The 12,037-nt window shown below is 32.3% G+C and overlaps 2 protein-coding genes across 3 annotated transcripts; one reads left to right on the forward strand and one right to left on the reverse strand.

Moving 5' to 3' along the window:
* Positions 1–8,187: 8,187 nt before the first annotated feature.
* LOC127092161 (BRI1 kinase inhibitor 1) lies at positions 8,188–9,451 on the forward strand. 2 transcript variants are annotated; one of them, XM_051030981.1, is made up of 2 exons: positions 8,188–8,884; positions 9,095–9,451. In XM_051030981.1, exons 1-2 carry the CDS (start codon positions 8,500–8,502, stop codon positions 9,328–9,330), a joined length of 621 nt encoding a protein of 206 aa, XP_050886938.1. In that variant the 5' UTR covers positions 8,188–8,499; the 3' UTR covers positions 9,331–9,451. The 2 variants fall into 2 exon arrangements, with proteins under 2 accessions (XP_050886938.1, XP_050886937.1); XM_051030980.1 differs by having other exon boundaries at positions 8,204–9,451.
* A 954-nt stretch (positions 9,452–10,405) lies between these two features.
* Positions 10,406–11,790, reverse strand: LOC127092162 (F-box/kelch-repeat protein At3g23880). Its single transcript, XM_051030982.1, has one exon. The coding sequence runs from the start codon at positions 11,737–11,739 to the stop codon at positions 10,585–10,587; it is 1,155 nt and encodes a 384-aa protein (XP_050886939.1). The 5' UTR covers positions 11,740–11,790; the 3' UTR covers positions 10,406–10,584.
* Positions 11,791–12,037: the final 247 nt, after the last annotated feature.

Here is a 12,037-nt window from a genome sequence, read left to right on the forward strand (position 1 = left end):
TTGTTCTATCTTCTTTTCAGAGTTTCTTTCAGTCAGGCGTAACTCTTGTGCCTCTAAACTACTCTTAAGCTCTTCAATTATCATGGTGCTAGTGTTTTTAGAGTGTTCTAAGGATACAACCATGTAATAATACTGAAGAGTAAGTAATCTTAACACCTTTTTAATGATTACTTATTCAGAAAGCGTTTCTCCATAAAACTTCATCTCATTGGTGTCCATAATCACTCTAAAGATATAATCAGGCACCTTCCCATTGTCTTCATGCTGAGATTATCATATTGCTTGCGTAGGAACTGGAAATTGACCTTCTCCATTGATGCTCACCTCCATGGCACCACACTAGTGTATCCCATGTCGCCTTCGTCGTTGTCGAATAAGAAATTTTCTCAAACACATTAGTATCCATACACTAATAGATATAGAACAATGTATTCTGATCCTTCTTCCTCATTTCCTGTTGCATATTTATTGTGCTTCTATTTCATTCTTTTACAACCGACGTTTAACCGTCATTGACGAGATCAAAAGCATCTTGAGCTCCAAGTAACAAACGCATCTGAATCGACCACCGATTCCAATTATTTCAGTCAAATACTAAAAGCTTTATGTTTTAGCTATTGTTTCCTCCGTTCATCTTTGTTCTTGTGCAAGTCACTCAGTTCTTACCAATACTCGTGTGTCCAAAATCCTAAGAATCAAGACCTATGATTCTCCTCGATTTCGAACTTCAATTCAACGTGAATTTCAAAAATGAAATCAATTACACACCTCACCACACTCGTGTTTCCTTGTGAATTAAACCGAAATTCTAGATACCAAATATTGGAGTTCAACAATGAACCTTCATTTACAATACACAAGAAGATGAAGAAGATGATGAACAATTGCAGAGAGAAAAGAGAGAGAAAAATTTGTAACTAACTTTATAGCTTTTCTCAAATGTAGAGTCTTGTTAATTTTGTTACAAATTCATCTTACTTTAGGGCTTATATTGATTAACCCAAATTCAACTTAAATTCAAATGAAACATCAGATGAAATGTAAAACCAAATAAGCTAATTTGATATGAGTTACATTTAACAAATTTAACACCATTAATCCATGATTCCACAAATTTCTTGTAGAACAAATCTGATTCCTCTTCCAAAATCAACACAAACCCTAATAGATATGAGTTATAAATTTCTTGAAGATTGAATATGGAAGAAGACCCATTGTGCCTTTTCTACTATGAAAGTTGAATATAAAAATCAAGAACCCAATAAGAGAAAAAGGATACTAACGATAGTTAGAACGAGTTCATTGAAACAAGAAGAAAGGTGAATCTGAAGGGAGATAGTGTGAGTGGAGGATATAAAGGAAGATCCAAAGAGAGAAGGGACATATTTGAAATGCGTTATATGCTTAAAACACTGATTGTTTTAGGTTTTACTAGATTGTAGAGTTATTTCAATGGTTGTATTGGTTCTGTGTTTGTCATGGGTTGACGAGGTAGATGAATCATTTAGATGATTTCAAAGTGTAAACTGGAAACCAACAACCAAGATTTTATGTGGCAAACCAGAGGGGTCAAAATTATAGTAATACGTTTGTATGATTTGAATTGATTTCAAAGATACGTTTATGCATACTTCAAAAAGATGCTACCCATACTGCTTTGCTATTTAATTTCACTAAGTTCTTGTTCTAAAACTTCATTTTAATTATTTATTAATTAAAAACAATTTTTACTAATTAAAAGAGATGTAATATACCGCCAATCAATTAAAAATAAATAAGAAGATGAAGCTGATATGATGTGATGTGGTGATTTGAAGTCGTTGGTTGAAGTTGATATGACGTTGAGTTTAATAAAAAAGATGGAGAATATTTAAAAACTCAAAATCAATTTTTGTTATCATTTTTTCATCGCTAAATCGATAACTAAATATTAATGTTTAATGAGAATGAGAATGAACATTAAAGAAGATGAAATTGATGAAATCATGATCTCACACATTGCATGAGATCCTAAGTGTATTGTTCATTGAGTGTTACAATGCATGAACCTTAACTTATATAGTTTGGTTCAAGATTCACAAAGTTAGGTGAAGAGTGTGAAAGTTAGTTAGCTTTCCTATACTATAACAATCAACTCTTAACTAACTTATTAAATCTTCTACATCACTATAACAGTCGTTATATTACACGTAACACGTCATTTGCACAAAGATGAAAATTAACGTCGTTAGTGTATTTGAATGAAAAAAACTAATATGATAGATTTTGAAAAGTTATGGGATCCAAAGATATTTAAAAAATAAGGGACTAAATTTAACCCCAAATCAAAAAAAAAAGAAGATATTTAATATTTTTGATTTTTTCAATAGAATGTTGTTACCACACATTAAACTTAATTATCAGAATATCTAATTTTTAAGTCAAATTCCATTATGTAACCTCTAGAATTATTTGACAAAGTGTTTAATACTATACCCTCGAGGAGAGTGGAAACTTTTAATAATGTAATCCGAGTTTTGAATAAACAAACTTTAATCATAGTTTAGAAATATTAGCCATAGTTTTTGTTAATTAAAATGAATACTTACGAGATAATTTATGTATTATCTATCAACAAAATTCATACTCAATAATTTTATATAACAGATGGAGTCACTAATCACCTATTTGCAATATGTGAAAAATCATTTTATAATGTTTAATTGAATCATTACTAACTAAAATAACACTAAGAATACACTTGTACTAGTATATGTTAACAACATTAAGTATATTTGTGAAAAGATCTAAAGTATGGCTTGCCCAATAAACCTCATACACAAATAAATAAATAAAATATCTTACTATTTTAGTATTATTATTAATTTCATTGAGCCCCCTGCAATAAACAAGTAAAAAATTGTAAAGTTGAATCCTCCATGCCAACCCCATCTTGAATCTATGCACAAACTTTGGAGCTTTGTGACCTTATTTTCTGAAACCAATTGCTGGTGGACCATGCTAACAGTAAAAAGACACAAATTTAGAACCAACCAACAAATCTATTTTTCAACACAAAGAAGAGTGTGAAATTTGTCATCTCACCAATCATGTTATTCTTTAGTGTCACCGCCCAACAAGAGTGTGTTAGTTATAGTGCAACATAAGACAAAAAAAATAACATTGATTTTTATATATACATTTTTAATTTGGTCTATTTTTTCTATAAAGAAAGATAGCCTAACTTTTATATTATAGATAAGTCATTATGAGATATGGGTGCATCATACGCACGTACACATATTTAATATATATGGTACTATACTTTTTTGGAAAAGATGGTATGGAACTAAGATATACTCAATACCAACCACGTGACAATTGAATTTTTAAATTACCAAAAAGCCAAAAACAGTTTTAATTTTGGATTATAATTTTTTTTTTAAATAAACAAAAGTTAATATTCATATCCTAACTCAAACAATTATAGCATTTAAATTACATAAATAATTAAAATATTATAAATATATAATAAATTATTTATCTATAATTTTAATAATAGCGCCTAAAATTTGTAATCGTTGACAAACATATATAACAATACTGATTGATGGTCGCTAAAGAGTGATGGTTGGTGGTGAGCATCAATGATGATTTACGGTGATAAAAGTGGAGATTATAGTGGCAGTCAATGGTGATGACTAGAGATTAAGTTGGTGATCGATGAAGATCATAGTGGTAGTATGCGATAGTCAACATGATGATTAATGATTGTCAATATGGCCGTTGACGATAATTATAGTGGTGGTTGGTGGTAATCAGAATTGTTGTTAAAAATGGTTTGGTGGTCATATTAGATATAATAGGTGAATAAAGTGGTAATCAATGTTGGTGCACAAGGTGAAAAAGATGAAGATGGAGGAAGAGATAGAATAACAAATTCTAACAAACTTCCACTAACAATTTCACTAACGCTTACACACAGAATTTGGTTGCACATACACTGCACTACAATACTCAGTGAAGACAATTGTTGACAACCACAGTACTATATATACACAAATAATAATGTCACGCAAGCGAAATACTAAAATACTGAATTACCCTTCAACATCAACCCTTAATTCAGGTTTAAACTAGTCAAAACTAATAACACAAATTCCACTCTTTAAGTGGAGAAATTGACCAGTCTTGATCGCTTTCGTCAGAACATCTACCAGCTACTTCTGAGTGCTATATTGCATAACTTCTAACATTCCATTATGAACCTGACTTATCAGAAAATGATACTTAGTCTCAATATGCTTGCTTCTCCCATGCATCATTAGATTTTTGGCAATATTGATTGCAGACTTGTTATCAATCATCTACTTCAGAGGCTTGTTTACCTTGATCTTCAAATCCTGAAGTAAATTCAGAAGTCAAACAACTTGACATGCAGCTACAACACATGCAATATATTCTTCTTCACGTGTTGACAAAGCAAAAACTGGCTGCTTCTTGGAACACCAAAAATAGGACCTCCCAGATACTTAAACAAATATCCAGAAGTACTTCTTCTATCAACTCTGTCTCCACACCTATCAGAGTCTAAGTAACACACCAGCTCTGGATTAATCTTTTCTCTAGAAGGGAACAAAACTCCATACTTCATAGTTTCCTTTATATACCTCAAAATCCTGACAGCAACTTGGCAATGAGACCACTTCGGTTTACTCATAAACCTACTAACCATTCCAACTACATAGCAAATTTCAGATCTGATATTACACAAATACCTCAGAGATCTAACCAAATTCTTGAAAGTTGTAGCATCTACATAACCACCTTCAGAATCATAATCCAATTTGTGATTTGTTTATGAAGGTTTGACTACAACCTTACAATTCAGCAACTCAAATCTCTTCAGAAGCTCAAGTTCATATTTCAGCTGATGCAAAATGATACCCTTCTCAGAGTACATAAACTCCATCCCTAGAAAATATGTCATATTTCCTAGATCAGTTATCTCAAACTCATTCATCAACACCTTCTTGAACTTAACTATCTCATGTTCACAACTCCCTGTTAGTAATATATCATAAACATAGAGACACACAAGAATCATATTTCCTTCAAAAGTATGTTGAACATAAACGCCATACTCTATCTCACACTTTCTGAACCCTTGGATCTTGAAAAATGAATCAATTTTCAGATTTCAGGCTCTAGGAGCTTGTTTGAGTCCATACAACGCTTTATGTAACTTGTACACCATCCCTTGTTGATTCTTTTTTATAAATCCGAGAGGTTGTGGCACATATACCTCTTCTTGCAATGAACCATTCAGAAATGCATAGTTCACATCTAAATGCATTAGAGGCCAATTCATGTTAGCAGCTATCGTAATCACCAGTCTAAATGTCTCATGTCTCGCTACAGGAGAAAAAAATTCAAAGTAATCTAACCCATGTTTTTGTAGGAAACCTTTTACTACTAAACTTGCTTTGTGTTTGCCTATTGATCCATCTGGCTTCAGTTTCTCCTTGAAAACCCATCTGACATTGATGGCTTTCTTGTCCTTTGGAAACTTAGTCAACTTCCCAGTCTTGTTTCTTTCTATAGCCTCAAGTTCTTATTTCATGGTCTTCAGCCACACTTTCTTCTTGAGCGCTTCTTCAACGCTGACTGGTTCAGAGTCTACTAACATGGCACACTGATTGACTTCTCCCTCAGAGTCTACTTCAGTATCTTGCAACATGTCAAACTCTACAAATATCCTTCGAATGTTTTTTATTCTTTGTGGCCTTTGAACTTGTTCAGAATCTTCTTTAGATGTTGGAACAATATCAGATACTGGAACCCCAAAAGTACCACCTTAAGAGTCTAGAATATTTCTAGAGTTTGGATCTTCACCAAAGTCTGAATCACCATCAAAATCTGGATCCGAATCAGATTCACCTTCAGAGTCAGGCTCACCCTCAGAGTCAGAGTCGCCTTCAGAGTCACATTCAGAATCATTTTTTTATTCTGACTAGTCTTCAGAACCTTCAGAATCATTTTTTGATTCTGACTAATCTTTAGAACCTTCATAATCATTTTCTAATTCTGGATCATCTTCATAACCTTCATATTCTGAAGTATCTTCATAGGTTAACTCTACACCAGAGTTGGATTGAGATTTACTTCAATCCCGCGCTTTTGATTCCTTCACAATAACATCTCTACTGAATTCAACCCTGTTAGTGACAAGACAATAGAGCTTATAAGAACATGTATTGTGGTACCCTACAAGCAACATAACCCTGCTTCTGTCATCCAACTTCCTTCTTCTAGCATCTGGAACATGTTTGTAACAAACAGAACCAAACACCTTCAGATGACTCACACTTTGCTTATCTCCATTTCACTCATCTAAAGGAACAATTTCCTTCGACTTCTTTGGTTGGACACCTATTGAGCACATACACTGAGGTGGAAACATCTTCTACCCACAAGGTATAACGAAGCTTCTTCTCCTTCAACATGTTCATTGTCATATCAAGCAAAGTTCAGTTTCTTCTTTCAACAAGATCATTGTGTTGAGGAGTGTATGAAACAGTCACCTCATGCTCAATTCCATTCTCCTCATAGAACTTTCTGAACTCTGTAGAGTTATACTCACCTCCACCATCAGTTCTGAGAATTTTTAGTTTTTGACCACTCTGAATTTCTTAAATTCGACAAACACCTTTTGTTTGAGCTTTATAAGGGATACCCATGTCATTCTTGTGAACTCATCAACAAATAACATAAACTATTTATTCCCTCCAAGTGAAGGTACTGGAAATGGTCCACACACATCAGAATGCACCACACCCAGAGCATGCTTTGCTCTTTGATGCATTTCAAATGCAAATGGTAGTCTTGGTTGCTTTCCTCTCATGCACACACTGCACGATTTCTCTGGCTTCTTAATTGCATGAATTCCATGTATCAACTTCTTTGAATTCAAATGCCATAAACTTATGAAGTTTAGATGACCAAATCTTTTGTGCCACAACTCACTTTCATTCACAACACTTGTTGCACTCAGGCATTCAAAGTTCTGCAGTTTTAACATCCACATTGAATGTTCTATTCCTCCCCTATTCTAACTTCATAATCAGCTTCTGATTACAGTCATATATCTTTAAAAGAATGTCCTTCATGGTAATTGCAAATTCTTTCTCAATTAATTGACCTACACTCATCATATTGCTTTTCATACCAGGAACATACCACACATTCTGAATCATTGTTGATTTACCATTATTCAGAACTACTATGACATTTCCCATACCTTCAGCTTTGAGGTATTTATCATCAACGCATCTGATCTTTGTCCTCTTACTAGAATCAAAGTCAACGAACCATTTCTTATTTCAAGTATGATAATTTGAACAACCAATGTCCATATACCACCAGTCTGCCAAATATGCACCATCAGATTTAGAAGCCATCAATAATAGAGATTCATCATCAGAATCTCCTCTGACTACAAAAATCAAAAAGAGATCAAAGGTGGTGCTCAAAAATAGTCGATGGTGGTTGATGATTGTCGTAGTTAGAATGATTGTTGGAGTGGTGGTCAGTGTTGATCAACGCTTACCGACTATTATAATAGATAATCATACTAGTTATTGGAGAAGTCCTATGTGATCAATAGTATGATGTTTTCTCTTTAAAACAAAAAATAAAATAAAAAACTTAATTTTTAATTTTTAAGTTCAGTAAAAACAATTTTAATATTAAATAAAAAATCAAATCAACTTAATTTTATAAAATATATTTTAATTTTGAAAATAACTTTTAAAACTAAAAACCAAAAACTTACGGTCATCCAACCGGAATCTTAAGTGAAACATGATATTATTATTATTATTATTATTATTATTATTATTATTATTATTATTTTTAATTTTGTTTTTGTGTAGATACTTACTATATATTGAGCTTTTGACTTGGTATTACAATTTTTACTTTATTATTCCTTTCACCTTTATTAGTGCAGTATTATTTTTATGATATAAATTGGGTTTAATTAGCCGAATATGACTGACTACATTGACTACATATAGATGGCTACACAAGTTTTAAAACATTAGATCTTTGAATTCAAATCTCTTACTTGAACTAAAACATTCTTTATTATGGTACAACAAAAAAAACAACCTCAAAATAAAGTACTAAAAAAAATTCATGTTATTTTATTCAAATACTCTTAGAAATATTACATTTTCAGAGCTTTGAATTCAAAGCTTTTATAACTTCTTTCACATTTCATTTTTGTCCTTAACTGTAACACATTTTTCAGTACTTACAAAATTAGTAGTTTTAATTTAGTCTTATAAACAAGTTTCAAAAAGACCAAACGCATATATAAATACACAGAGAAGAAAACATCACAAAACCTTTCTCTAGCGACTCAAAAGAAGAAAGAGAAAAAAAACATAAACCAATAATTTCATATTTTGCATCAAAAATCTTGTTTTGTTCTTCAAAACAACCTTAAATATTGTCATGGAAAACCAAATTGAAGTAGAAAATCAACAACAAAAACCTTTACAACCATCTTCTCCTTCTCATGAATTCTCCTTCACAATCTCTCATAACACATTCAACAAATCATTCCCAAATTCCAACAATAAATCAAAACCATCTTCACCAAATTCCTTTACAGCTATTGATTTATCACCAGCTGATGATATTTTCTTCCATGGCCATTTACTTCCTCTCCAAATCCTCTCAAACTTCCCTTCATCGATATCGCCTCGCTCTTCGACGAATTCCATGGACAGTTTCACTCTCCCTATTAGAGAATTATTCTCAGAAGAAGATGATGATGAAAATCTCCCCTCAAAAGAGAGTAGCATCAAGAACATGGAACCGTCTAAAAAGGTAGAGGGTAAGTTCAAGTTTGCATTTTCATTGTTTAGTTTAACAAAAGGGACAAAAGGGTGTCATAAAGAGAAAGAAAAGAACAAAAAGAAGATGAGATTTGATTTTCATGTGATTCATCATGCAATGAAAAAGTACTTAAGAATGGTGAAACCACTTTTCAAAAAAGAGAAAATTAGAGTTCATGATAAAAAGTGTTATTCTTCTTCCTATTCAGGAAATGTAACACCTAGAAATAAACAAGAGATGATGAAAAGTTGGAAATTAGGACAATATTCATCAGCACCAACATCAATGAGAAGTTCTCCATCAAACAGTGGTGTTTTGTTTCCAACTACACCTCTCACTGCTACTGCTAGTGATAGTTCCATGGAAGAATTGCAAGCTGCTATTCAAGCTGCAATTGCTCATTGCAAAAATTCATATTCAAAAGATGAGAAACTCAATTGCTGATTTCATGAATCTTAGAGATATTTTGTCACTAGAACTATAACTTCCCTGTTATATTTTGATTATTATGTACATAAATGATGAGATTCAAAAGAGCATATGATAATATGATTTTTTATGATTACGTATCGAATTAAACTGAGTCTGTGTATATGCACGGAGATCACTCGTTTTAATACTAGTCTTGTTAATTGTTGAAGTAAGTTTTATTTGTTTTATCAGTTGAAATAGAATTTGGTATTTGTGTGATGTTCTAGATTCTAGAAGCTAAATGTGTCAGATTTTTTTTCATCTTTAATGTTATCTATGACATTGTTCTTGGACATCCATAACTACCTCTGAGCATTTGTGTGGCTATGTTACTTGTTTTTCTATCAATTCCTTTGTGGTGTGGTATTTTGTTTTCCTTCAAAACCATATCCAATGCTAGTCCCACATAAACAGATTTGGACCAGGTATACAAGATTGATTAGATTCCGTTGCCAAATGATGGGTTCTTTTCTGTCACAATCATACAAGAAAATTCACATGGATTCGTCTACATAGTCTTCGTCTTATGAAACTCATTTTTATAAAATTTGAGTTGGGTCCAATTCGAATTCTCTAATGGTATCGCAAATTCAAAATACAATCTTGGAATATCAGTTCACTAAACTTCTCCATTTGTATTGTTTATTTGATTGGTTTATCCATTTATGATGTGATATTTTATTATAAATAGTTTCTTTTGTCTACACTTGTCCATGGTTATTTAACATATAAGTTACATATATTAGCTAACTTTATAATGTGCTTTTTAACAAACATGAAGCTTTATTACGGGGTCGAACTCATAGAAGTATTAACAATAGAGAGGTTCTGCCATGGCACAAAGCCTAAAGAATATATTGACAGAACATGCCCAGTCACTAAAATTGTATATAGATACATGAAATTGGAAGAATGACATATAAAAATATAGCTTAGTTTAAAACACAAACAGATGGAGACAAAAACAACCTTTCATTCTAGCTTCAAAGTTGATTATTGAGCTATAAATGAATCGAAATGTGACACAATCAGGCAAAGGAACCAAATAAAAAAGATAACATTCCTTTCCACAAACAGAATTCTCAAAAATCAAACTTGATAATGTTATTGCATCTATGACCCATAAAATAAAAATGACTTTATTCTTACACAGTTCATGAATAGAAGCATGTACCAAAGCTATGACAAATAAAATAATCAAATAAGTTTGATGAACTTACATTACATTTAAAAAGTTGAAACTAAACTTTCAACATAAGGGACAACAGAGGACAAATATATGTTATTATTGGTATGTATAGTTTTTATTACTACTCTGTTATCTCTCCTATCATAGCGAATTACTTGTCCAGCATTTCTCTCCAATATCAGAATATCTCCATTCTCAAACATGTAGAATGGCAACAAATGAACTAATTTGTAGCATTCAAATATAGAATGAAAATCAAATTTAAGCACTTTAGTCCAAGACTTTTCAACTCCAAATTCCTTCATCTGCCCTATAATAAAACTATGTTCCTTGGTGTAATGGGAAAAACATAAGCAATCCATCAGGACGCAAACAATTGGCGGAAAAGACGGTACTTCATCAAACTCTCGAGGGAATGGAAACTCTTTGTAAGTCTCCGTTCCCAAATCAAGTGATATAATAGCAAATTGCTCAAAATTAAGATTTTGGTAACAATAAGGATTGTTATTGAGAAAGGCAAACCAATTAAGAGTATTATTCAAATAGACTCCTTCATTAGTCTCGCTATCATAGGGATAGATAGAAAAACACGGTATATTCTTCCAAATATTAGGGCCGAAAGTGAAAACTCTGACTCTAACCTCTTTGGAAGAGAATGTCACCAACTTATACTTGTCGGTTAAATTATCATAACCGAATGAGAATTTGTAAAAGGAATTTGAATATTGAAAATGAAGGGGAAAAGAACCTAGGTTTTCATAGAACGGATTGGTGGCAGGATTCCATAGATAAAATTCATTCCCACGAGAATTGAGCAAGCATATCAATCCATTGCAGGAGCCAATAACACGGTGGCGATGAGGCAATTTCATCGAATGGTATTCAGATTCATAGTTGAAGAAATAGAATGACGGTTTCTGAAGTAGGCTTATGGGGAGGACAAATACGGAATTGTTGATAACGTCTGACGGGAACAGAATGATGTGTGGATTTCGCGAAGATTTATGAAGGTGGATTTTGACGAAGATTGGATCGGAGATGATTGAGTTCCAAGACTTGCTCACACATTTGAGTTGCGTCAGTGATTTTACGTTAAGCAGGGAGAGGACCTCGGCGATGAGCTCGTCCGGGAGGGTTATTGGCGACGGCGCGTTGATTTCATGCGGCAAATTTGATGGAAGAACGATACTCATGATCGATGTTGAAAGTTGAACCCTATGTGCGGCAAGTGCAAACAAATTGAAATTGCAGTTATTTATGAAGGAAAAAAAAATAATATTATTGAGTGGAAATCTGTTAAGTTTTTAATTTGATTTTATTTTCTCACATGGATTATGCTAAATGACATATTTAATTTTAAAATACCCATATAATATATTGTTATAATTTTATTAAATAATATAAAATTAATTTATGCTGAGAATGCATTATCTTTAATGTTATTCAATTTTACTCCAAAATTTGATTTGTTATAAAAAGTTGTTTTATTTG

Source organism: Lathyrus oleraceus, chromosome 6 (assembly GCF_024323335.1).
Source record: "Lathyrus oleraceus cultivar Zhongwan6 chromosome 6, CAAS_Psat_ZW6_1.0, whole genome shotgun sequence".
Taxonomy (NCBI): domain Eukaryota; kingdom Viridiplantae; phylum Streptophyta; class Magnoliopsida; order Fabales; family Fabaceae; genus Lathyrus; species Lathyrus oleraceus.